Genomic DNA, 27,742 nt, shown 5'->3' with positions numbered 1-27,742 from the left:
AAGGAGCTGCCTGTGCCTGAAGTGGGAATCGAACTCAGTTCCTCAGTTCCCCAGGACCAAAGTCCACCACCCTAACCACTAGGCCACTTTGTCTTGGTTCATCTTAACATTTATATACCATTTAAATTATGTATTATTATCTGCCTATCACTGAAAGGTACCCTGCATAGGGCACCATAAAAAATAAAATTGATAAAGATGAGGCAGAAGTGAATATAGTGTTCTTTAAGACTGGCAAGATAAAGGCATAGTTCAGGACAAAGAGGGGAGGAGCTGGGAATAGAGAGAAGTTAAAAAGTGGGTGAGAGTAGTGGCAATAGTAGATGACATTGTGGACAAAGTAACTGGAAATTTAAGTTAAAGGAACTGATGGAAAGTAAAAGACAAAAGCAGGGCTAGGGGATGAAAACAGATGGTAATGGTGGAGACTTCAAGATTTAGGATTTAATTTCTGTGCTTTCCAAACCTGAAATCAGAGACAGTTGGACTGCAGGTTTAGTATATATTTCCATATTCCTAAGGACTTGAAATCTAAATTGGTACCTGAGGCAATGGAAATTATCCAAAGGTCATAAGGAGCATCAGTGGGAGAAGTAGGATTTGAGCCCTAGCCTTCCTGATTATCAGTTTTTTGTTCTAACCACTAGGCCCCTCCTCCACACAAGACATCAGCCTTATCTGAGTGTATACTGAAATTGTCAATATGGGAAGTCAGTGTAAGGGTGGGGCTTTCTCTGGGTGCGTTCAGGTGTGTAGAAAATGGGCTTGAGGAGAGTGGAAAAAGGAGAATTTGAGCAGGTTAGTTAACATTTTCTTCTTTGTCATACCAGACCAGTCCAGACCAATGGGTTATGTCCATCTACCAGCAGAAAGAGATGGAGGAAAATAATTACTATGATTTGCTGTTAAAGGGTATTGTGCAGCCTGGAATGTTCAGTATTTTTCTCTGTCTCCAAGCGGATGGTTGATGGACCGTGCAGCTCCTCTGTGGTGCTTCTCAGCCAGCACCTGCCCCAGTTCCCACTGGGTGTCAGTGGAGCAGAGGATTTTCTTTTGGAGGGTGTTAGCTCCTTTTCTATCTCAAACTGGTACTGGAGATGAGTGACACCTAGTGATGCTGGGTCCCTCCCCCTGCCTTCTTTGCTCTTTAGCAGTCTTAAGGAGTTTCAGAAGGATTTTGTCTGTTATCCTGTATTGGTGTGAGTCAGCTTTCTGTCCAGCAGAACTTAGTACTCACTGTTGAAGACAAAGTTTTAATCGTCAATTACTCTTTCTCTTTCACCGGGAACTGTGGCCTTGCCCCCTCCCCCTCTTGGTTACTTTTGGTGGATCTCAGGAGTTCTGCTTCTGTAGGGCCAAATGAAAAGCTGGAGCTCAGCAAAGAAATAAGAGAAGTACCACAGGATCTCTTAAAATTACCATGAACAGAGTATATTTTTAGGTTGTCCTGATAGCTCGTGCACTGCTTCCTGCTGAATTCTCGGGCACAGCGCCATAGTGACTATGCTACGTGCAGGCTGTTTTTCTCTTCGGTCCTTCTATGGCACTTCTTTCACCTGACTAAAAGTTTTCTTTGTCTTCCTGGACCTCCTTATTGCTCTTGCTGGGAATATCGGTGAAAAAAAAAAGAATAGGAGCTTTTTCCGAGCCTCTGACATGGTTGGTTTGATGTTGTGCTAGAGCTTACTTCCTTTGGGTCAGCCTCCATTCATTGTTCCTCTCCTTCAGAGATAGGACTCGCATTCATCTGGCACGCACACATGTGGCCCTTCTCTTGGACCCTATACAGGCACAGTGAGTACCGACTGGGTTCCTGCTGTTCCCGCTCCTCATGTTATTTTCTTTTATTGTGACAGCCTCCTTCTGCAGTGCAGGGTGCTGGTTCTATTTCCCCTGGCTGGTTTTATTTTCTGCTCTCTGGAGCGGAGACCTGGTTGGCTTCTCTTGGCAACAAGACCTGGTATTTTCCACCATGTCTGTGGCAGTTTGACACTCCTGGCTGCATTTGCTTGTCAGCCTCTGGGCTTGCTTGCTCATTTTTCTTGGGCACATTCCTGCGTTTCTATGAGCTTAACTTGTGTATTTGTCAGGCTGATCTGAGGGACTCTCCTGTATCTTGCCGTAGTGTGCCTTTATTCCTCACTGTTCAATGCAGTCCCTTTTTGAGGTGCCACAGCACTATATATTCTCCGGCTGCAGAGCACTTCATGTTTCTGGCTGTTGAGCAGGACTCCTTTCTGGAAGGCAGAGCATGGCTCCATTTTTGTCTGTGTAGATGGTTGCCAACTCGGCGTGTTCTGTGTCTCCACCACACCACTTTTTAACTGCAGCCCTTGCAGCTCACCAGTCTGCATTTAGGACGTAGTCCTATTTGGGTTTCTTAAGCATACTGTCATCCTGGCGTTTGGATTACGGTACCATAGCACTGTGTACAGCACTAGTCTGCCTTAACTTTTGGAGTGTCTCTCATCTCAATGTATGGGGCTTTGCTCCACTTCTGTATATATAGTGCAGCTCCTGTCTCAGTGTTTGAGCTTAACTCCATCTCAGCATATGTAGGGCAGCTCCCTCTCCGCATTTGGGACACATCTCTGTCTCAAGAGTGTGGACAACAATCCTATCTCCTCATGATGACCACACCTCCGTCTCAGCATGGAAAGCACCGCTCTGTCTCGGCATGTGGCAAACACATTTCTCATGGTGCAAGCAGATCCTTCCTGTAAAAGGACCTCAATTTTGTTTTATTTGGAATCAAGTCCAGTTTTGAGACTAGACGCCAGCTCTCTTTCTGCAGCTTTATCATGATCCATTTCAGCAGCTAAGGCACTGCTTGATCTCTAAGCTGAGACCGCAGGCATTTCCTTTCAAATTCACCTCTGTTCTATCTCTACATGGACCATGGCCTGATTTATAATTAGAAGCGATATCTCAATTGCTACTTTTAGAGCACGCTACATTTCTGACTGTGGAGCACAGTTCAATCTTCTGGTAAGGCTTGCTTCATAACAATTTGGGATGCAGGTTCATCTATAACTTTGAGGTGCAGCTCCAACTGGAACACAGTTCCATCTCTGAGCATTCCATGACTATCTATTGGGGTATAGCACTGCTTCATTGGAATATATGGTACACGGGTCCATAACTCCCTTAGGTGACTAACTCCATCTTGCCACAGGGAGTGTGCCTCCCAACTCTGTCTACAGCCACAGTTCCATTTCTGAATCTGTGGCACAGACCTCTTAAGTATGGTGCATCCTGTCATATTTCATTGGGGGCCTCTGTGCTCCAAATTTAAATATGAAGTGCATCCCTTTCTCTGTATGTCAGATGCAGTTCAGTCGTTTTGTGTAGAGCACAGTTTACATTTGCTTCTAGTAAACCATGCCTATTTGTCAGAGGGATGCTGCCACATTTCAGTCTTGGAATGTAGTGTAAGTTGCTTCCATTTAAGAGAGCACAATTCTGCCCATGGCTATAGGGTACACCTGCATTCCTGTCAATGAGCCATTCTTACACCTGTGCAGGTGAATCACTGTTAGTTCTTCGCTTGAGGGTCATGGCGCATCCCCAAATCCATAAGTACATAAGCGCCATACTGGGACAGACCGAAGGTGCATCAAGCCCAGAATCCTGTTTCCAGTAGTGGCCAATCCAGGTCACAAGTACCTGGCAAGATCCCAAAACAGTACAATACATGTTATCCTGCTTATCCTAGATATAATTAAGATCCCTTAAATAGATAATAACATAACCTTGGTCTATTTGCTGCTAAATAGACAAATAAATGGTGAAAATAGACAATACTGGTCCACACGTGTCTCAAATTGGATTTGAAAAGAGGGGGGAAGAAGACCCGACCAGCAGACTTCAAGGGGAGATTGCGGACTTAACACAAGCAGGACTTGATCAGGGCTTTCTGACCAATAAAGAACACTGGTTTCTGAACAGTCTTCATCCCACCATTCCTGTGTTGTATATACTACCAAAAATCCACAAGGATGCACAACATCCTCCTGGCAGACCCATCATGTCTTCCAGGGGTTCCATTTTGGAACCACTGTCAATGTTTGTGGACACCTTGTTACGAACACAGGTCACCGAGTGTCCTTTGTACATCAGACACAATGCATTTTTTACAAATACTTTTAGAGATTGAAATACCTACAAAGATCTGTGTTCTTATGGTTACTTTGGACATTAAGTCCCTATACACCATGATCTCACAGGATGAAGCTCTGGTGGTGGTGATCAATGTCCTAGAATCAAGACCCAGACCGTATGACATTCCCACCTCCTTTGTGCACTCTTTGACCAAACTGGCTCTTTGTGAATATTACTTCATATTTCAAGACCATATTTACCTCCAAACTTCCGGGGTGGCTATGGGCGCCACGTTCGCTCCATCTATAGCGAACCTGTCTATGGCATCGTTTGAGGACAAGTGGTTAGCCTGGTCTCCTTTTGCTTCTAACATCTTTCTGTGGCGAAGATATATTGTTGATGTCTTTATGCTTTGGTTTGATGATGGCACTCAAATAGATGATTTTTTAACATGGTTGAACTCCTGCTATGCCACAATCCAATTTACTGCAACCTGTTCACACACACAGAGATTCATTTTTTGGACGTTGACATTCAAGCTAATGAGCGTGGCTTCACAACAAACGTTTTTGTGAAGCCTACTGATAGAAATACAATTCTTGATTTCACAAGCTGTCATCAAGGACACTTCGTGAGAGTCTACTTTTTTCCCAGTTTTTGCGCTTTTGTCGCATATGCACCTCAGATCATGACTTTAAGATACAGGCTGCCAGATTCCACTGTGACCTTAGTGAAAGGAATTATCCTTCGCAAGTGCTCAAGCACGCATACAAACGTGCCAGGTTTAACAATAGGGATCTTCTGTTGCAGGGAAAACAGCCACCCAAAACAGATCCCATGACCACTTTTGTTATGCTTTACATGTCCGGTAGCGACATCACAACATGCATAACAAGGAGACACTGGGGGATTATGAGGGTGCATCTCTTGTTTAAGGATCAGCACCTTCGAATAGCATTCTCCTGATCACCCAATCTTAAAGAGCTATCGAGTCCGGCATTACTACCAGAAGCGAGGACAGACATCACTGGTGTACAGCAGCCCGTGGGTCATTTCAAGTGTAATAAATCCAGTTGTAAAATCTGCAACATAACCATTCAGGCTAATAGCTTTTTTGAATTGGGTGGATAAGAAGACATACTCCCTCAGATATCACACAACTTGCTCAACCAGTAATGTTATCTACATAACCAGTTGTCTCTGTCTTAAGATTTACGTAGGCAAAACCATCACTCAAAGGCTCCCTGGTGCCCCACTGGTGCAGCATTGCGCCCAGTTTTTGCACAAATTTCAAGATTTGATGTGCATGACAACAGATTGTGTGATTCCTTCAAGACGAGGAGGCAATACCAACAGGATCCTTTTACAGAGAGAACTTCGGTGGATATATTGTTTACAATCTTTAGAACCCACCGGTCTCAACACTAGCATGCACTGGGGATGCTACATGTGAACAAATAGCATTTGCCACTCTAATACCGTCAGTTCCAGTAACAGCCCTTCTGGGCTCTATAGTATAAAGAATGCTACCGCCATTGCAGCACAATCTATCTATTTACCGCCTTTAAATTTGGATTGAATACATTGAGAAGTTAAATGTTGAGAATAATCAACAAAAAACACTGAAAAATATTATTGAGAAAAACATCATTGTATTTGGAGGAGGGGGTTTGACCCTTGATTACAACAATTACAAAAGGGCAGTTACCCAGCCATTGAATGCTGACTACAATTGTCACACGCTTCCTTTTGTGAAACTATGAGGCTTCTTCTCCCCCTCTTTTCAAATCCAGTTTTAGATGCGTGTGGACCAGTATTGTCTATTTTCACCATGTATTTATCCTAGAAATAAGCAGTGGATTTTCCCCCTGTCCATCTAAATAATGGCTTATGGACTTTTCTTTTAGTAAGCTATACAAACCTTTTTTAAACTCTGCTATGCTAACTGCTTTTACCACATTCTCTGGCAACAAATTACAGACGCTATAGAAATGCTAAATAGTAGTAGTAGTAGTAGTTTTATTACATGTTGAGTGAAAACATTTTTCCTTCACTTTGTTTGAAATTTACTACTTTGTAGCTTCATTCCATGCCCCTAGTCCTAGTATTTTTGGAAAGAGTAAACAAGTGATTCACGTGTACCCATTCCACGTCACTCATTATTTTATAGACCTCTATCATATCTCCCCTCAGCCGTCTCTTCTCCAAGCTGAAGAGCCCTAGACGCTTCAGCCTTTCCTCGTAGGGAAGTTGTCCCATCCCCTTTATCATTTTTGTTGCCCTTCTCTGTACCTTTTCTAATTCCACTATATCTTTTTTGAGATGCGGTGATCAGAATTGCACACAGTATTCAAGGTGTTGTCGCACTATAGAGCGATACAAAGGAATTATAGTGTCCTCATGTCCCTTTTTGAGCTCTTTACCATGTTGGCTTTTGGTTAGTGGAGCGTGCCATCAGTATAGTTCGGGGAGCATGACTCCATGTCTGGTGAAGGCACGCTCCTATGTTTGAGGAACATGGTTAAATCTGTTCTCTGGCTGGAATTCTGTCTCCTCTTGTACGGCACTGAACCATCCTGGCTAAACAGCACAGTTTTATATTGCTAAGTGACTGGTTCCCTTCTGTTTGTGGAATTCTCCCTGTTTCGCCTGTGGAACATATTTCATTCTTTGGCTACAGTGTTTTTCTGTGTTCCAGCTGCTGGATTATCCAATATCTCAAATACCAGCTGCTCCTATCTTGATAGCACACTCTAACTCTCATGGAGCTTTCGTGCAGCTCTTTCCCAGACAGTAGGTCCTCCTTCCATTGGATTTCACTGGGGCTGTCAGCAAGTCCATTGATGGCACTATCTCTTGATACAGTCTTGCATCAACCTCTGTATATCTGCTCAGTTAATATAGTAACATAGTAGATGACGGCAGAAAAAGACCTGCACGGTCCATCCAGTCTGCCCAAGAAGAGAAATTCATATGTGCTACTTTTTTATTTGTACTGTCCTCTTCAGTGCACAGACCGTATAAGTCTGGCCAGTTGAAGATCATAGTGACAAAGCTAATTCTAGGACATCTAACACACCTGTGCCTTGTTGTCCAGAGGATGGCGGTTCCTGTGAGTTTCTCTTTTCCGCTCAAGTTTGGGGTCTGTTTGGGGTTGGCCATAGAAGTAGCTTTGTTCTTGGTCTGTTAATGTTGTGCCCCTCTACGTCTCTGTTTTCAGACATTAGGTTGATCCGCCTGCTTCTGGCAAGAGATGTTACATAGTGTCTTTGTGGCATTCTTCCTCCAGTCGATAGAACTATTGACATTCCTGGCCCTCAGCCTACACTCGCTTCTCTTCCTTCTCCGGCTGGAGGACGTGGTAAAGTGGTCCATGTCCTTTTTACCTGTAATTCTAGTTCCTGTTCATATTTGACCCTTCTTGGGATCAGGCCAATAGTTTTTGTACATCAGGACTAGGTCTCCTCTTCTATTCTAGTTAGAGAACCTAGTTCTACTGGGTATCTTTGCTCCTATCTTATTCCTGTGCTATCGTGGCTAGATTCTTCCATTGTGGGCTCATGTTTGGGGACAGATATTCACCTTCTGGCATTAGCTATGGGCCTAGTCCAACAGTCTCTCCCATTTTGTTTATAGTTTATAGTTCTGTATGACCGTTTGGCATTGGGCCCCTTCATTTGTTCCCCTTGTTACTATAGACCAGGGTTCCGGGTGCCCTCTTCTCCCTTTGGGTCCAAGGTTGGTTGGTTGGTTGGTTTGTCTCTCTCTGTGGTCCCACTCTGTATGGACACTGCTTTGCTATATCCCATTGGTCTGGTATGATGAGAAAGAAGGAAAAATTGTCATACCTGATAATTTTCTTTCCTTTAGTCATGCCAGACCAGTCCAGACACCTGCCCATCTTTCACTGGATTTTTTTTTCTCATTTTAATTTTCAGCCATTTTCTCCATGATCATTTTCACACACTTGCTGCATCAGTGAACCACCTAGATGCTAGTGGACTTTGTCTCCTTTTCTGAATAGCATTCTTGGCTGTGAGTTCAATACTCTCAAATTTCAATAAAGACTTGCAATACGGTCTAGAGCACCACTGCTTTGCTAATCGAAATACTGAGCATTCCAGGCTGCAAGATACCCTTTCTCCTTTTGCTGATAGATGGACATAACCCATTGGTCTGGACTGGTCTGGCATGATTAAAGGAAAGAAAATTATCCTGTAAGACATTATTTTTCTCCTTAAAGGAGACAGAGCAGTCTTGTTATTGCCCATGATATATTAGTTTGCACACATTTGGTGTAGTAGCAGGTGCTTTTATCCAGTTAAATCCTCAATAAACAAAAATAAATCTTTTTGATTGTAAGTATATACATAGTTCCATGTGATAATGTGAGGTTTCTGTGTTGCTGAAGGGCTTTATATTTGTTGTTGCAGACATATGAAGATGGATGTGATGGTTATTCTGCACTGCCTGAGCCGTCCCTTGCAGAATATGTGCAGGACTTTCTGAACCAGCTCACTGAGCAGCCAGGCAGCTTTGAAACAGACATAAACCAGTTTGCAGAAATAGTTAATAGCTGGGTCACCACAGATGACACATTACAAGAACTGGTTGAACTCATTTATCAGCAGGTAATTCGATCACCTACTTCATTCTTAAAAGCAACAATCAGTGGATCCTGAATTAATGTAGTATCATGCTGTAGTTATTCTTTATGTCACTTGAAAATACAACTGAAAATAGTTTTTTTGGCTCTTAACTAAAGAATTTGCGAAAAGAAACTAAGCAGATTTTAAAAATCAGTTCTGGAAAAATCTAAGGTTTCTAAAGTTTAGGGCCTGAGGCTCTAATGAGAGAGATACGGGTAGGCCCCAAGCCAGGGGAGCTGTGGTGGCTGCCAGTGGTGGAACCCAGGCCAGAGTCACTGTTGCTGGAAAAGCCCTATTGATAAACTGAAATGGAGGGGGAAGTGTTTGGTAGGAGCGGAGGAATTATATTCTTTTACTTTTGCATCTGCTCCCTTGCTGAGCCCCCAGGCTCCTTGTGAATATTTTGCTTAGCTGGGTGGAGCAAGATGGGATTGGCTGTATTGTAATAAAAAATGGAAAGGATAAGGACCATAAACCTTTACATCAGGAAGAAAGTGGAATAATAGAAACTGTAAATTATACAAGAATTACTGAAGGTATATTTCTTAAAAACTATTGCAAAACATTTACTCATGCCATGAAACAAAAATTAGAAGGACAGCTTGGAAGAGCAGAGAATAATAGAAGCGGATGATAGTGGTGCCAAGTGAGTTGTTTCTATCATTTTTTTTTAAAAATTTTTATTTGTACCCCGCGCTTTCCCACTCATGGCAGGCTCAATGCGGCTTAGGTACTTATTTTTGTACCTGGGGCAATGGAGGGTTAAGTGACTTGACCAGAGTCACAAGGAACTGTCTGTACCTGCAGTGGGAATTGAACCCAGTTCCCCAGGACCAAAGTCCGCCACTCCTCCACTCTAGGTCAGTTAGCCTGCTGAAGATGGCCCTGCAACTAAGGTAATGTCATTCAGTTGGCAACTTAAAGGCGCCAACCCTACACAAAGTTGGGTGTGAGGACTAAGATCTTTTTCTTAAGTCCAGTACCTGTCCTAGTGCTGCTGATGTCAGCTGAAGTTATTATTGGATTGACAGCCTGAAGGACCCTTCTTGGAAGTGGCTCCGCGGATGGAGGTGGCCTTGTCTTTTCTGGCTGATGCCCTTTATGACCTTGTCAGAGCTTCGGCTAAACAAATGGCAGTAGCAGTGGCGGCTCGCCGTCGTCTGTGGCTACGACACTGGGCAGCGGACATGGCCTCTAAGCAAAGGTTGGTGAAGTTGCCTTTTCAAGGACTTCTCCTATTTGGTGAGGAGTTAGAGAAAATTGTGAAAGGCCTGGGTGATCCAAAACCCCAGCGCTTGCCCGAAGATAGACAGAGGCCTTCCTCTAAGGGCCAGGCGGTCCACTCCTCGTACAGACCTCTCTTCCGTGAAGCTAGAAGGTACCGCCCGGGGCGTTCTGCTGGGTTCACTTCTCGTGCCCATGGTCAGCAGAGGAACTCCTTTCACTCGGACAAGCGTTCCGCAGCCGGTGGCTCAAGACCAGGAGTTCAGGGGCGACCCTCTCAATGATGGTGCGCCGGCCCTCTCCTCGATGCCTGTCATCGGAGGACGGCTTTCCCTCTTTGTCGAGGAGTGGGCCAAGATTTCCTCAGATCAGTGGGTTCTGGACCTGATCAGAGATGGATACAGAATAGAATTCAACGCCCCACTAAGAGACGTGTTTGTGGAGTCCCGATGCGGTTCTGCCGTCAAACGGACGGCGGTGGAGGAGACTTTACAAGGTCTGATTCAGTTAGGGGCAGTGACCCCGGTGCCTCCCGCCGAGCAAGGCTGCGGTCGATACTCCATCTACTTTGTGGTGCTGCGAAAAGGTGGGTCCTTTCGCCCTATTCTGGACTTAAAAGAAGTGAACAAGTCCTTGAGAGTGCGGCATTTCCACATGGAATCCCTGCGCTCCGTCATTGCGGCGGTTCAGCCAGGAGAGTTTCTCATGTCTCTAGACCTGAAAGAAGCTTACTTGCACATTCCAATTTGGCCCCCGCACCAGAAGTTTCTGAGGTTTGCGGTGTTTGGAAAACATTTCCAGTTCAGGGCCTTGCCTTTTGGCCTCGCCACAGCTCCCCGAACCTTTTCGAAGGTAATGGTGGTAGTAGCTGCTTTTCTCAGGCGAGAAGGTATCAGGGTTCACTCGTACCTAGACGACTGGCTTATCAGAGCAGACTCTGCAACAGAGAGCTTACAAGCTACAGCCAGAGTGGTCTCAGTACTGCAATCTCTAGGCTGGGTCGTCAATATGGCCAAAAGTCACCTGTCCCCTTCACAATCTCTAGAGTTTTTGGGGGCCAGGTTCGACACAGTCTCGGGCTATGTGTTCCTACCCGAGCTAAGGCGGTGCAAGCTTCAGAATCAGGTCCGTCTGCTCCTGAGGATGCCCCGCCCACGAGCTTGGGACATTGTCCAGCTGCTGGAATCGATGACAGCCACGATGGAAGTGGTACCCTGGGCGAGAGCGCACCTGAGACCTCTACAGTATTCCCTACTCCGGAGATGGTCTCCTATTTCTCAGGATTACCAATGCAGACTTACTTGGCTCCCTGCGGCCCGTCTCAGCATGGAGTGGTGGCTCTCGGACAGCATGCTGCGGCGAGGAATGCCGTTGACGCTCCCCGTTTGGTGCCTAGTGGTAACAGATGCCAGCCTGAAGGGCTGGGGCGCACACTGCAAGGGGAAGCATGCCCAGGGTCTATGGACACCCAAGGAGTGGGAGTGGTCCATCAACCGCCTAGAATTGAAAGCGGTGTTTCAGGCGCTTCTGGCCTTTCAAGTGGCCCTGGAAGGATTGGCTGTCAGAGTGATGTCGGACAACACGACACCGGTGGCCTATATAAATCGACAAGGCAGAACAAGGTGCAGAGCACTAGCCGCGCAGGCCGAACTGATTTGCCACTGGGCCGAGCTGCATCTTCAGTGTCTGTCGGCAGCTCATATTGCAGGTCAGAGCAATGTGCAGGCCGATTATCTGAGCAGGCATCAGATCGATCCAGCAGAGTGGAATCTGGCAGACAAAGTATTCCTGCAGATCTGTGCCAAATGGGGCAAGCCCGTGATGGATCTAATGGCGACAAGTGCCAATACCAAAGTCCCGTGCTTCTTCAGCAGACGGAGAGATCCTCGCTCGGTGGGGTTGGATGCCTTGGCTCAACCCTGGCCTCCAGGTCTACTTTATGTGTTTCCCCCATGGCCCTTGATAGGGCGCCTGCTCTTGCGGATTCGGCTGCACCCAGGAGAAGTGGTCCTCATCGCCCCGGATTGGCCAAGGAGACCTTGGTATGCAGACCTCCGACAGATGCTCCTGGAGGCTCCTCTGCCGTTACCTCTGGTACCGAACCTCTTGACTCAGGGACCGATAGCCATGGAGGACGCCAGCCGCTTTGGTCTTACGGCATGGCTATTGAGAGGGCGCAATTGAGGGATAAAGGTTATTCCAATAAAGTTATTTCCACTCTCCTGCAAGCCCGCAAGCGGTCCACTTCCGTGGCTTATGCCAGGATTTGTTGCCTGTTTGAGTCTTGGTGTGCTTCCAGAGCCATTGTTCCAATGCGGGCTCCTGTCTCGCCGATTCTGGACTTTTTGCAGGAAGGTGTACAAAAAGGCTTGGCCTATAATTCCCTGCGGGTGCAGGTGGCAGCGTTGGCCTCCCTTCGTGGTAAGGTGGAAGGCATGTCTTTGGCTGCTCACCCAGATGTGGCACGGTTTCTTAGAGGGGTGCTTCGGCTCCGACCTCCAGTGCGAGCACCCTGTCCAGCTTGGAACCTGGGGCTAGTTTTGAAAACCCTGCAGGCATCTCCTTTTGAGCCGCTTCGGCGAGCATCGGAGAAAGACGACACTGAAGGCCGTTTTTCTGGTGGCCATTACCTCGGCGAGACGGGTGTCAGAGCTCCAGGCGCTGTCCTGTAGAGACCCATTTCTGCAATTTTCAGAGTCTGGAGTCACGGTTCGGACCGTGCCTTCCTTTATGCCTAAGGTGGTTTCAGCCTTTCACTTAAACCAGCCTATTTTCTTGCCCTCTTTTTCAGAGGAAGAGTTTCCAGAATCTTTTGGGCAGCTGCACCTTTTGGATGTGCGCAGGACTCTGCTGCAGTATCTGCGAGTTACTAACTCTTTCAGGACTTCTGATCATCTGTTTGTTTTGCTATCCGGTTCTCGCAGAGGGTCTCCAGTGTCTAAAGCCACTATTGCCCGCTGGCTCAAAGAAACTATCTTTTCAGCTTATCTGCTGGCCGGCAGGGTTCCGCCTGTAGCCTTTAAGGCACATTCTACTAGAGCGATTTCTTTCTCTTGGGCTGAAACTGGAGCACTCTCTCTTCAAGAGATATGCAGTGCAGCAACATGGGCTTCTAAGCTCTCCTTTGCCCGACATTACAGGCTGGATGTGGCTGCCAGGAGGGATGCGCGTTTTGGTGCACAAGTGCTAGCGCGTGGTGTGGCTTGTTCCCACCCTATCTAGGGATTGCTTTGTTACATCCCATACGTAATGGCTTCATCTGCTTGATGACAAGGAAGGGAAAATTAGGTTCTTACCTTGGTAATTTTCTTTCCTTTAGTCATAGCAGATGAAGCCATGAGCCCTCCCTGTATGATTGTCTGTATGCTGTGAATCTGTTTTTCAGGTTCTGTTCTAATTTCCTGAAGTTCCTTCCTTGGGAGAAAGTTGGAAAACAATCTTCAGGATTCATGTTCAGTTTAAATTTAGGAGGATGTGTTCATTCCCTCCAGCATGTTTTTTTTTTTGAGGATGTGTTGATTCTCTCCAGGAGGCGCATGTGTTCCCCTCCAGTTCTATAAATAGGAGGATGAGTTCATTCCCTCCAGTGTGTTGGGAGGATGTGTGATTCCCTCCAGGAGGCGTGTGTGTTCCCCTCCACTTATACAATAAGGAGGATGAGTTTATTCCCTCCAGGAGGATGTGCATTCCCTCCTTTATGAGTTCATGCCCTTGTGATGGGCCATCGTTCGCTGTGAGGAAAGCTCTTGTGATTCCCATTGTGGTTTGCCATACTGCTTTAGAAGTTTCAAATACTGAAGAGGCAGTGGAGCTAGCTGGCCAAGAGGGCACTGTGAAAGTTTGAGTGCTCTGTATCTCCCCTGCTGGTTGATGGACATAACCCATACGTAATGGCTTCATCTGCTATGACTAAAGGAAAGAAAATTACCAAGGTAAGAACCTAATTTTCCCGTAGTTAATATAAACAAATGGGTAGGATGACAAAAATGATAAAGGGGATGGGACAACTTCCCTATGAGGAAAGGCTAAAACAGCTAGGGCTCTTCAGCTTGAAGAAAAGACGGCTGAAGGGAGATACGATAGAGTTCTATAAAATGAGTGGAGTGGAACGGGAAGATGTGAATCACTTGTTTACTCTTTCCAAAAATACTAGGACTAGGGGGAACACAATAAAGCTGCAAAGTAGTACATTTAAAATGAATCTGAGAAGATATTTCTTCACTCAACGTGTAATTAAACTCTGGAATTCGTTGCCAGAGAATGTAGTAAAAGCAGTTAGCTTAGTGGGGTTTAAAAAAGGTTTGGATGGCTTCCTAAAAGAAAAGTCCAAAGACCATTAATAAAATGGACTTAGGGAAAATCCACTGCTTATTTCTAGAATAAGCAGCATAGTATAGCAAAGAGAGGGAGCAAGGTACAAACAAAAGTCCAAATAGCAAAAATAAAGTACCAGGAGCCGCAAAAATAGGGACACAGATCTTTTAATCATACACCTTTCTAAAATAGTCTTCAAAAAGACCCGACACGGGTCATGAATTTAGAAATTGGATTCTCTTACATATGTGTATTTGTGCAGTATCACAGAGATACACTACAGCCGGGTGTTATACCATTTGCCTGTGCAGTTAGTGCATGATCGGACAAAAAAAAAACAATATTATGACTGTGCAGGACAAGCAAAACGGAACCATGCGGTGTACTGACAGAAAACAGAGGGCATCATCATTAACTCAAAAAATGTCCGATACTACACAAATGCATTCCCTTCCCCTGTGTTTTCTCCCACATTAGGAAATATATCCTGATTGTTATATTGTGTCTTATATGTCCATGAGCAGACCTATAGGATCTTTTTGGTAAGATTTTTTTATTGAATAGCTTTATGTCTGTACTGTATTCCTTGGTCCTCTTCTGTATGATCTTATGTTCTTTGATTTGGGATTTTTTTTCTGCCCTTTAAAAAAATGTATATGTGTTTGATGTATATGTGTTTGTTTTTTTAATATGTAATGTTCAAATTGATGAATATTTTTTGATTATTATATTTGTGTTTTTATGTTAGACCCCTAACACAGCACGCCGAAACACGGCCTGTGTCGGGTCATTTTTGGAATAAAGGTTAACATTTTTCTCTATCCTGAAGGCCCAGTGTTTGCTTTTCTTGTGCTTCTGTTTATATTTGTATTCTGTTACCCTCTCTTTTGTGACCCTGTACCTCTTGTTCTCAAGGTTGTCCAGAGATGAGAGAGGTCCACACATGTTTACTCGTCTGGTTATTGTTAGGCTAGCTAGTTGTTTAAGGTTGTTGTGTTTTATTCTGAGTATTATTCTTGCTGCTTGTCTATGTAAATACCGAGAAGCTGGACTGGATGCCAAGAGAGAGATGTGTTGGCTCAGTTTTCAGTTCTCTATCTGCTGGTTAATGGACACAACTATCCTACAGGTTCTGGAATAGTGGGAAGGACTAATGGAAAGAATTTTCAGACCACTTTGAAAATAGGTCAGAGCAGATTGGTTCCCTCTTAGTTGGGCATCAGGTAGTTTGAAATATTTGGGAGTTCATCTAAGTGGGGATGTAGGAATTCCGTAAAGCATGAATATTACCATACTACTAGAAGTTATGAAAAACCTGTCAGGTTCTCAGGTTCAGAGCCCGCGGGGCTGGGCTCTGGAGCAAACGTGAGCCCTTGGGCTGCTGACGAGGAGCGACAGCAGCAGGCAAAACCCACCAACCAACGCTGGGTAAGCACACCGGCAGGGACTGCAGGCACTGCCCAGCGAACCGGAACACAAGGACTGGAATCCCCTGGACTGGAGGACCCAGGACTGGAACACTGGACTGCAATCCCCCGGATTGGAGGACACAGGACTGGAACACACACCGGACCGGAACACACTGGACTGGAGCACACTGGACTGGTCCTCACAGCTTCACCTGCACTTAGCTACTAAGCCCCCCAGGAGTTGAGCTCCTGGGTTCGAGTAGCCGACAGGACTTACTGGATACCGGATGACATAGGGACCAGGACTGGAAACAGAAGTGCTCCTAACCCTATACTGATCTACGTGCTCCCAAGCCCTAAACCAGCAGGAGTGTTCCTAACAGTAAACTGACAAAAGGACTTCCTAAGCCCTATACTAAACAGGAGCTCCTAAGCCCTGCTCAAGAAAGGGACTTCCTAAGCCCTAAACTAACAGAGCAGGGAACTAAACACAAAGCTAACACAGGTGCTACTAAGCACCAAGCTACAAGCAGAGCTCTACACTAATAAGCTAAACACAAAACTAACCAGCTACCTAAGCACTGCTCTAGCAAGCTAGATACAACTAACAAGGTGCTTCCTAAGCACTACTCTGGCAAGCAACCAGAAGAGCTCCTAGCACTAAAAGGGAAGACAGGGGAGCCACAAGGAAAAAGCAGGGAAGCTAACACATAAGCCAAAAGTGATTCTAAATCACCAAACACCAACAGCAAAGACTGCAATGCTCCTAATAGCACTAACACCAGAAGTATTTCTAACAGCAAACTCTGCAGTGTTCCTAACAACACCAAACCCTGAAGTACTTCTATCAGCAACAGAGCTTCCAAAGCTCTACACACAGCAATGCTTCCAAAACCAAGAGGGAAAAGCAGGGGAATCAAAGGGAAAAGCAGGAAAGCTAAACACACAGACACCAGTGCACACTGCACTAACACTAACCTGGCCCTTAGCAAAAGCAAGCAGGGAAACTAGACACAAAGTCAGAAGTGCACACTGCACCACCCTACCTAAAGCAAACACCACTGTTGCAAAGGCTCTGAAGGAAACAACACCACTTCCTTATCAAGGCCCTCCCTGATGATGTCACACTCCCTAGACCTAGGCAAAAGCACACTGACCCAGAGAGGCCCAACACACACCAATGCAAAACCGTGAAACACTTGAAGCCAGTACACCCAAAGAGAGTTAGAACAACTCAGACTACCCACACAGGTGCAGTATAGTGAAACAATTAGAGCCCTGCTGCTGGAAGCTGCCAGCACAGAGAGACAGAGCCAGCTCAGAAAGGACAGACAAAAGAAACAGAAGCCAGCTAAGAAGCTGACCCCCAGGAAAGAGGTAAGTTTGAGAGGGGTTCAGACCCCAATCATAACAAAACCTGTGTAAGTGATGGAAGGATTTGCTGTTAAATCCACTTTTCAAAATGATGATCTTCCTCCCAAATAGTATACCCTCTTCAAATCCCTTTTGGCTGAAACCCAGGCATGAGTGTAGTTTTTGAAGCATGCTTAGGCAGTTTCTCTGGAGACAGAAGTTTGCTAGAATGAGTTCTGCCAAACTAGTTAGCTCTCCAGACTTGGGGGGGGGGTGGGGGAGATAAGGACCCAGATATTCACTTGTATAATATAGCAGAAATCATACAGTGGGTATAGAAGCTTTTTAGTGGCAACATAAGCATTTTCGACCTGATATGGGCAGTGGCGTTCCGACCCTAGCTGACACCTGGGGCGGATCGCCGATGTGCCCCCCCCCCCCCCCCCGGGTGCACGCCGCTGGGGGGGGGGGGGGTGCCGCGGCGCGTGCCTGTTGCCCTGTTTCAGTTCAATTTCACAATTCGCATGTGTTCACTGCTCCCTCTGAGTCTGCACCGGAACAGGTTACTTCCTGTTCCGGGGCAGACTCAGAGGGAGCAGTGAACACATGCGAAATCGGACTGAAACAGGGCAAGAGGCGCGTGCCGCGGCACCCCCCCCCCCCCCCCCGGGGTGGACCGTCCCCACCGCCCCCCCCCCCCCCCCCCCCCCCTTGGTACGCTACTGGATATGGGAAGGATCTTGGTTGGAATCTGGTACCCATTGACTTTGATTTACATAGCTGGTGCCAGGGAATGTCCTTTATAGTGATTCCATTGCAAAAAGCCTAGTACTGATGGAGGCATTTCTGGCGTGTGTCTTCTAACATTACTCTATTTGTGCCATTGACGGGTAACCCTGGGTTTGAACTGGCCCAGGGAAGCTGTCATTTACAACTGTGGGTAGCCAGGGAATATGCAAGATTGCCCTGAACTCAGGAGGTGTGTGCAGGATACAGGTGTTTAATGTAATGCAAGATCTTATACAGCTGGGGCAAGGCACATTTCCTTCCTTTGAGCAAGTGAAATGTAAGTGACAAGTGCCTAATGGGCATCTCTTACATTATCTATACCTTTGCCATTACTTCACATTGAAGCGTTAAAAATAGAGGGCCTAGAAATTCAGGAGGTGGATGAAGTCTTTGCCGCACTCCCTAGTAGATTCAGTAAATTGTTCATTTGATATATGGATGTGCAGCAAGATAGGGACAGGAAGTTACTGGAAAGATTATCAGTCCAGTGGATGGAGGATTTGTGGGAAGAGATTACATTTTAAGACTTAATTAAGGCGTAGAAGGAAGGCAAACAACTTCTTACTAGCATGGATTTTGCAAAAATCCTTATTTAAGTTTATACATAGAGCTTACATCACCCAAACTAAGGAGACCCATTTGAATATGTGGGCTAGTTGTGTTAGATGGAAATGACTGCTGGGGACTTGGTTTCATTCTTTTTTTTTTTTTTTGGAATGTTCATCTCTACAAGACCTGTGAACTGCTGTTATCAAAGTGATAGAACAGATGATAGACCAGCCATTGCACTGTACTTTTACAAGGTACTACTTTTAAAATGAACAAGAGGAAATATATTTTCACTCAGTGAATAGTTTAGTTTTGGAACTCGTTGTTAGAGGATGTAATATCAGTGGTTAGTGTATTTGGGCTTAAAAAAGGTTTGGACAAGTTCCTGGAGGAAAAGTCCATAGTCTGCTATTGAGATAGACATGAGGAAGCCACTACTTCCACTTGGATTGGTAACATGGAATGCTGCTACTATTTGGGTTTCTGCCAGGTACTTGTGACCTTGATTAGCCACTATTTGAAACAGGATACTGGGCTAGATGTCCCTAGGGTCAGTAGCATGAATCTTGCTACTATTTGGGATTCTGTCAGGTATTTGTAACCTGAATTGGCCGCTAGATGAACGATTGGTCTGACTCAGTATGGTGGTTATTGTGTTCTTTTAACTTACTGATGTTGGATATATGGGACATAAGAGAGCAGGAGCGGTTGCCTTCAAGAGCACTAAAACGTTTTGTGCTCACTGCTCTCCTCTTGGCTCATAAAGTAATTTTAAAATGGTGGACTCAGGAACCCCCCACCCTCTGCTCATGGTGCATACAGAAAATTTGGGGACATTTCTGGTCCACCTTGAATCCTAGGGTTGAATTTACCTTTTTGAGTTCTTTTATTTTCTTTGACTTCTGCCCTACTGCATAGGGTTGGGTGTCAGGGGTAGGGTTCAGCTGGTTGTTTATATTCCATGTGGTTTTCTGTGTTCTGGTTTGGTGTTAATAAAAACGATTTAAATATAAACTAGAAAATCCAAAATTGAATAATCTGTTTGGATTTTGGCGGAAAATGTCAGTGTATTTTTGACTGAAACCGAACCTCTCCTGCCACGATCACTCTTGGCACCACCAGCCCACCCCCCTCGTAATCACTTTCAGTATCCACCCACAACCATCATCTTCCACCATCACCCGAAGGAGTCACTTTAGGGCCCACACTGAGGGCATTCAGTTTGTTAGTTGTCTATGCCGAACTTGTGTCAAAGGCTTTGCTAAATTCTAAATACTCCACATCTAGCTTTCTCTGGTTGCCAGCAGCGATTTAAGCCAGGCTGCACCAGCAGGCCCCAGGGTTCTTCGTTTTTTACAACTTCCTGTTGATTCATTGATGGGATGTGGCAGAGGGAAGACTTCAGGGCCTATCAAAGCAGCCTGACTTAATAACTGCTGGCGAAGACAGCAAGTTTGGAGGACCACGGGTGGAGGGTGAGAAGAGGTAGTGGGAGAGGCCTGACCTTCAGGAGGGGGGAGCTTGATTCACAGATGGATGGAGGGAGAGATGCTATACCAACTAAGGGGGGTGCCGGGGGAAGGACATAAACACAGCAAAGAGTTGCTGGATGGGGAAGGAACATAGAAGAAGAGGGAGGAAAATGATAGACATGGAAGGGAGGGGAAGAGAGACGCGGAGGTTGTATTGCAGATGGAGGAGGAGGGAAGGGAAGAGAGGGAAGAGGCAGGTCTCAGAATTGGCAGGGCCATGAGCTTTATCTGCAGGTCTCTGAGGAAAAGGAGAGGCTAATACTACCTAAAGTGTGTGCCTTGGTGACAGCATTGACCAAAGAAGACAACCATTCCAGTGGCAAGCAGGACTGTGGTAAAAGATCTTCAAGATTATTAGCTTCAATCTTCATTGAAACAAGGCTTTGAAGTATCATCCTTGGAGCCCAGGCAGCCATTGACAGTGCTTATATGTCCAGGACTTGCTTGCGTTGGGTGGAGTAACTGCCAGATTAAATTTTGGAGGATGGGTACTGAGATCCAGAGGAGGCTGCTTGCTAGGAGGCAGGTTTGGCTTGCATGGCAGATGCCTTGTTTTAGTTCATTTGACTTTAGCCAACGGCATGGCAGTATTCATTTTCTCCAGGCATTGGTCTATTTCTCTTCTCTGTGTGGAAATCAAGGTGTTGGGCAATAATTCTAGCCAACCGTTTAGCAAGGGTTCTTCCTTCTTTGGTACTTGAGGCCCAAGTTGGCTTTGTGTGCAACCGTTATATGGTCATGAGCATGGGGAAAACTTTGGTTTCTATTGAGAGAGTTCATCAGCCTCCCTCCTGGTCGGTTTTGATGCAGAAAAAACATTTGATTGGTTCAGGTGGGACTTTGTTTCCTGTTTTTGATCATTATGGCCTTGGAGGGTACTTTTGTCAGGCTATTCACATGCTCTGTGGTAGGCCACAGGCTAGGGTCATGTTCAGTGGTGGGTTTCTGCGCACTTTCCCATTTATCGTGGCACCAGACAGGGTTGCCCCTTGTCTCATCTTTTGTTTTAACTTTGGATCATTTTTTGTGAGAGGTGCAAAGGAATCCAGGAATTAGAGGGATTTGATTTGTGCCCCAACAGTTCAAAATTGTGGCATTTGCCGATGATTTATTGGTTTATCTTACAGAGGTTCACAAGTCCTCCACCCTGTTGGAGAGTTTCACAGAATATGAGGACTATTTGGGATTCAAAATAGCTATCAAAAATCAGAGGCATTGGCTATAGGGAGAGGGGTGCAGCGAGAACTTGGGGTCTCTTTTCCTTTCCGTTGGGCAGATGGATCGTTCCGCTATCTGGGGGTTTTATGGCCTTTTGATCCAAAGCATTTACATTCTTTGAATCTATGCTGACTGTTGAAACAGAAAAACACCTGAATCTTTGGGCACAATAACCCCTTTCTCTGAGTGGCCGTACGTGTTAGATTATTTCAGATGACAATCTTCCCCAAATGGTTATACGTCTTGTAGGTGCTTCCTCTCAGATTACTTAAGAAAGATCTGTGGAAGTTGCATGGACTTGTGGGCACATTTAGCTGGGGGGGGGGGGGGAACCTAAAGTGCGACTGTCTTTTCTTTTGGCAATTGGAAGGTGGGGGGTCTGGGACTGCCGGATTTGAACAGATATAATCAGGCCTGTCTAGCCCACTACTTGAAATATTGGTTGTTGGGTACCTGGGACTATACCCCTCGAGACATGAAAATGGCTTTATTTCAACCCTGCCACTTTATCTCTTACATGCACCCAGTGGGCTTTTATCAGGGGAGTTTTGGCATAGTTGCTTGTTGAAGCCTCTGCGGGAGCTGCCCCTGTTCTTACATCGAGAAGACAAATCTTATCCCAGTTGTGCATACCCTGATAACATCAAGACTGGATTACTGTAATGCACTCTTTCCATATCATCAAGCTGATCAATCCATAGACTGGTGGGTTGTGTCCATCTACCAGCAGGTGGAGATAGAGAGCAAACTTTTGCCTCCCTATATGTGGTCATGTGCTGCCGGAAACTCCTCAGTATGTTCTCTATCTCAGCAGGTGGTGGTCACACACAGCAGCAGCTCTGGCTAGGCCTCCAAGCCTAATTCTTAGGTTTTGTTGAGTGCCTGGGGTTGAGGGCTCTTTTGAGCAAGTGCAAACCTGGTGGTGCCAGGTCCCTCCTTTTCTCCCCCCTCCCGCTGGCTCCGTTTAAAAAAAAAAAAAAAAAAAAAGTTTTAAACGTCCTTAAAGGCGTTTATTTCAACGTTTATTTAAATGTTCATTGCAGCTACTCACTGGGACACCAGTTCGTTACAGCTCGGAGCGGACAGCAGGTAATTTTTACCTTTTTATAGCGGGCAGGGGGTTCCCCGATTCTTCTCCTCGTGGCATATGGCGTCGGAGGGCGAGGGCGCAAAGGGTCGCTCCCCGGATCGCTTGAGCGCTTCTAGAGGGGATGCGGGGGGCTTACAGCCTGATTCACCCTTTTTGGGTGACAGTTTCGTGACCGATGAATGTCCCGGTCCTTCCTCCGGCGTGGCGGTTTTTCCCGCCATAAACGCCCATCCCCCGCTCCTCGCCTCCGCCATCTTGGCCGGCCACGCGGCTCGGACGGCTTCTTCGTGGGCCGCCCTTGAGGTTGGAGACATTAATGCCATGAACGCCCTTAATTTGGGCGACGGCACAAAAGCGGCTAAAGTTAAGCGCCGTTCTTCCCGCGCGGCTCCTTCGCGGAGTGTCGCGCCGGACGCCATTTTGGATGCGCAGCATGTCTCTCCCCCGCTCTTGCGAGCGCCGGTTGAGGGTGCGTCTAGGGCTGTTGCCCAGGCTGCGGAAGTGCACAGTCTGGGGGGTTTCTCCCCCGAGTTTGTTTTGCTGCTGCATCAGGCTTTCCTCATGCAAACGCTGCCCCTGCTCCCTCGTCTGGTAAAGAGGTTGAGGTTCCCAGAGGTAAACGCCCTCGGGTTGATTCCCAGGCCTTGGAGGACTTTGTCTCCTCCGATGTAGATGAGGGCAGCGTGTCTGAGGTCTCCCAACGGTCCTTTGCGGATTCCTTGGAGGAGACGGATCCCCGCTCGGATGGAGCGGATGACCCCTCTGCAGCGCGGCTTTTTAGCCCAGAGGATTTGCCCAACCTGTTGCTACAGGCCATGGACACTTTGAAGATTTCCTCTCCGGAGGACGTCTCTCCCTCAGCCCCTGTTGGCTCTGCCATTATGCTGGGGACGAAGCGCCCGCCTAGAACCTTCCACGTGCATGATGCCATGCACACCTTAATTTCGGCTCAATGGGATGTCCCGGAAGCGAGCCTTAAAGTGGCTAGGGCTATGTCCCGCCTCTATCCTTTGGCTGTGAGTGAACAGTGAGGCCTATCTGTGGCCTACCGTGGATTCTTTAATCACTGCGGTGACTAAGAAAACGGCGTTGCCGGTGGAAGGTGGCACGGCCCTAAAGGACGCCCAAGACAGAAGATTGGAGGCGGCCTTAAGGTCGTCCTTTGAGGCGGCTGCTTTAAGTTTGCAGGCCTCAGTTTGCGGCTCCTATGTGGCCAGGGCGTGCCTGACTGGTGCAGCGGGCTTCCCCCTCGGATCATTCCTTGAGGGCTGATTGGCCGGCCCTGGAATCGGGCTTAGCCTATTTGGCAGACTTGCTGTATGATGTCTTGAGGGCCTCAGCGAAAGGCATGGCTCAGACAATCTCTGCGCGGCGGTGGCTTTGGCTGAAACATTGGTCTGCTGACCACGCCTCTAAATCCCGCCTGGCTAGATTGCCTTTTAAAGGCAAGCTGCTCTTTGGGGTCGAGCTGGATAAAATCGTGACCGATCTCGTCACGTCTAAGGGCAAGAAGTTACCAGAGGTCAGGGCTCGGGCTAGTACTCGTCCCGGTACCTCCAGAGGACGGTTGCAGGAAGCCCGTCGGTACCGCCCGGGCAAGTCGGGTTCCTCTGCCCCCTCTTCCTTCAAGAGGAATTTCTCCCCCAAGCAACATTCCTTTCGCAGAGACCGCTGTCCCGGAGGTGCTCACTCCGGTCCTCCCCCAGGGTCTCGTACCCAATGACGGGGCCTTGGTCCACTCCCCAGTGCAGATTGGAGGACGGCTGTCCTCGTTTCTGGGCGAGTGGACCACCATAACTCCAGACGCGTGGGTGCTGGAAGTCATCAGAGACGGCTACAAGCTAGAGTTCTGCCGACCCTTAAAAGACGGGTTTGTACTCTCTCCCTGCAAGTCTCCGGTCAAGCTGTGGCAGTGCAGCAGACCTTGGACAATCTGATCCGCCTGGGCGCGGTCGTTCCTGTGCCAGAAAGTCAGCTTGGCAAGGGACGTTACTCCATTTACTTTGTGGTACCAAAGAAAGGAGGTTCTGTCCGGCCTATCCTCGACCTCAAAGGGGTCAATCGGGCCTTGAAAGTACGGCACTTTCGCATGGAGACTCTCCGCTCTGTTATAGCGGCAGTGAAGGCAGGAGAGTTCTTGGCTTCCTTGGACATCAAGGAAGCGTACCTGCATATTCCCATCTGGCCGCCTCATCAACGCTTTCTGCGTTTTGCAGTCCTGGGACGACACTTCCAGTTCAGAGCCCTCCCATTCGGGTTGGCTACTGCTCCGCGGACCTTTTCCAAAGTAATGGTGGTCATCGCGGCCTTCCTACGAAAGGAAGGGGTACAAGTCCATCCTTATCTGGACGACTGGTTGATCAGAGCCCCCTCTTATGCAGAGTGCGGCAAAGCTGTGGACCGGGTAGTTGCTCTTTTGAGCTCCCTGGGATGGATCATCAACTGGGAGAAGAGCCAGCTGCGCCCGACTCAGTCCCTGGAGTACCTGGGAGTTCGATTCGACACCCAAGTGGGCAGAGTGTTCCTGCCAGACAATCGGATTGTCAAACTTCAGGCTCAGGTGGACCAGTTCCTGGTAGCCTCTCCTCTTCGGGCTTGGGACTATGTGCAGCTGTTGGGCTCTATGACGGCCACGATGGAAGTAGTGCCCTGGGCCAGGGCTCATATGAGACCACTTCAACACTCTTTGCTGCAGCGCTGGACTCCGATGTCGGAGGATTATGCTGTGCGACTTCCCTTGGACCCAGCAGTGCGCAAGGCGCTGAGCTGGTGGATGCAGACAGACAAGTTGTCTGCGGGAATGCCTCTGGTGACCCCAGAGTGGATTGTCGTCACGACGGACGCCTCTTTGTCGGGCTGGGGAGCCCACTGCTTGGGAAGGACAGCGCAGGGGCTCTGGTCTCCTGCAGAGGCAAAGTGGTCTATCAACCTCCTGGAACTCAGAGCCATTCGGTTGGCGCTTTTGGAGTTCATCCCGGTACTGGTGTTGAAGCCTGTACGGGTCCTGTCGGACAATACCACAGCTGTGGCCTATGTCAACCGCAAGGGAGGTACCAAGAGCGCCCCTCTAGCCAAGGAGGCTATGAATCTTTGCCAGAGGGCGGAGGCGAACCTGGAGCAGCTTTCAGCGGCCCACATTGCCGGAGTCATGAATGTCAAGGCGGACTTTCTCAGTCGCCATACCTTGGAGAGTGGCAGCTATCTGCTCAGGCGTTCTTGGACATCACGAAGCGCTGGGGCCAGCCGAGCCTAGATCTGATGGCGTCATCGGCCAATTGCCAAGTGCCGCGCTTCTTCAGCAGAGGACGGGACCCTCGATCCCTGGGAGTAGATGCTCTTCTCCAACAGTGGCCGACACAAGAGCTCCTCTATGTGTTCCCGCCCTGGCCCATGTTGGGCAGGGTGCTAGACCGGGTGGCAAAGCATCCCGGCAGGGTAATCCTGGTGGGTCCGGATTGGCCCAGACGTCCCTGGTATGCGGACTTGATCAGGCTCTCAGTCGACGATCCTCTGCGGCTGCCAGTGGAGCAGGGCCTGTTACATCAGGGTCCCGTGGTGATGGAGGATCCCTCCCCCTTTGGGCTTACGGCCTGGCTATTGAGCGGCAGCGTCTGAGGAAGAAGGGCTTCTCAGACAAGGTCATCGCCACTATGCTGAGAGCGAGGAAGCGCTCTACTTCTACTGCTTACGCTAGGGTTTGGCGTATCTTTGCAGCGTGGTGTGAAGCAGGCTCACTTTCTCCCTTCACTGCTCCAATTTCTTCAGTGTTGGCGTTCCTGCAAGAAGGTCTGGAGAAAGGCCTGTCGCTCAGTTCCCTTAAAGTCCAGGTAGTGGCTCTGGCTTGCTTCAGGGGCCGCCTGAAGGGTGCTTCCCTGGCTTCACAGCCAGATGTGGTGCGCTTTCTCAAGGGAGTTAATCACCTGCGCCCTCCTCTGCACTCAGTGGTGCCTGCGTGGAATCTCAACCTGGTGCTAAGAGCATTGCAGAAGCCGCCTTTTGAACCCTTGTCGAGGGCATCTCTGAAAGACCTGACGTTGAAAGCAGTCTTTTTGGTGGCTATCACTTCAGCCAGAAGAGTTTCCGAGCTCCAGGCGCTCTCTTGTCGAGGGCCTTTTCTGCAGTTCACTGAGGCAGGAGTGACTATTCGCACAGTGCCTTCCTTTCTGCCCAAGATTGTTTCTCGCTTCCATGTGAATCAGCAGCTCTGTCTCCCTCCCTTTCGTAGGGAGGACTACCCAGAGGAGTACTCTGCTCTTAAATATCTGGATGTGAGACGAGTCATCATCAGATACTTGGAAGTGACCAATGATTTCCGGAAATCGGATCATCTGTTTGTCCTGTTTGCAGGTCCTCGTAAGGGTCTGCAGGCTGCTAAGCCTACAGTGGCAAGATGGGTCAAGGAAGCTATTGCAGCGGCTTGTGTGGCCGCGGGGAAGGTGCCGCCTATCCAGCTGAAGGCTCACTCCACGAGAGCTCAGGCGGCCTCGATGGCAGAGGCCGGGTCCGTCTCCTTGGAAGAGATATGCAAGGCGGCAACCTGGGTATCGGCCCATACCTTCTCCAGGCATTACTGCTTGACTGTGGCTGCTCGGGTGGAGGCCCGGTTTGGAGCTTCAGTGTTGCGGTCAGGGATTTCAATGTCCCGCCCTGGGTGAGTACTGCTTCGGTACATCCCACCAGTCTATGGATTGATCAGCTTGATGATATGGAAGGTAAAATTATGTATAATCATACCTGATAATTTTCTTTCCATTAATCATAGCTGATCAATCCATAGCCCCTCCCAGATATCTGTACTGTTTTTATTCTGGTTGCATTTCAGGTTCAAGTTTAGTCTTCAGTTACTTCAGAAAGACTTCGTGTTCAAGTTCTTCCTTCACTTGGATTCTTCAAGAGTTGAGACGAGTTTGTGTTACAGTGAGCTGCTGCATTCCTCTCCCCTCCGTTTTACGGGGCTGGATTGAGATTTAAATTCTGCCGGCACTCCCTCCCGCTTCGTGCGGCTGTAGGGCAGCTTTGTACCCCTCCCGCTTCGGCGGTGTTAGGGTCAGTCAGCTCCTCCCGCGGTTGCGGTTGCAGGATAAGCCAGATCCCCCCGCATCGGCGGGTGTGGTGTCCCTCCCCCGCTTGGCGGGGATGAGCTGGACGGATTCCCCTCCCCCACTTGTGTGGGGATGAGCTGGGTTACTTCCCCTCCCCCGTTTCGGCGGTGGTGAGCTGGGCAGAGTGTCCCTTTGTGGGTGTAATTCTCTAAGTGCTGAGTCCTGCGGATGGAGCTTTGATATCGACATACTGAGGAGTTTCCGGCAGCACATGACCACATATAGGGAGGCAAAAGTTTGCTCTCTATCTCCACCTGCTGGTAGATGGACACAACCCACCAGTCTATGGATTGATCAGCTATGATTAATGGAAAGAAAATTATCAGGTATGATTATACATAATTTTACCATAACAGGGCCTGCACCAGCTCCAATTGATTCAGAATGCTGCTCCAATACTAATAGAAGATTG

General features: G+C 47.7%; 1 protein-coding gene across 2 annotated transcripts in view; it reads left to right on the top strand.

Moving 5' to 3' along the window:
- The window catches only part of PAIP1 (poly(A) binding protein interacting protein 1), a 185,932-nt gene that overhangs the window by 43,586 nt on the left and 114,604 nt on the right, over positions 1 to 27,742 (top strand). Inside the window, exon 3 of one of the 2 annotated variants that reach the window (XM_030193104.1) lies at positions 8,535 to 8,732. The exons of the other annotated variant lie outside the window; for it this stretch is intronic. Within the exon in view, the coding sequence (XP_030048964.1) occupies positions 8,535 to 8,732 (198 nt within the window). The remainder of the gene's footprint in view (positions 1 to 8,534; positions 8,733 to 27,742) is intronic. 2 annotated transcript variants of the gene reach the window in all.

The sequence above is a fragment of the Microcaecilia unicolor genome, chromosome 2 (assembly GCF_901765095.1).
Source record: "Microcaecilia unicolor chromosome 2, aMicUni1.1, whole genome shotgun sequence".
Lineage (NCBI taxonomy): Eukaryota > Metazoa > Chordata > Amphibia > Gymnophiona > Siphonopidae > Microcaecilia > Microcaecilia unicolor.
This window is presented reverse-complemented; position numbering and strand designations above follow the sequence as displayed.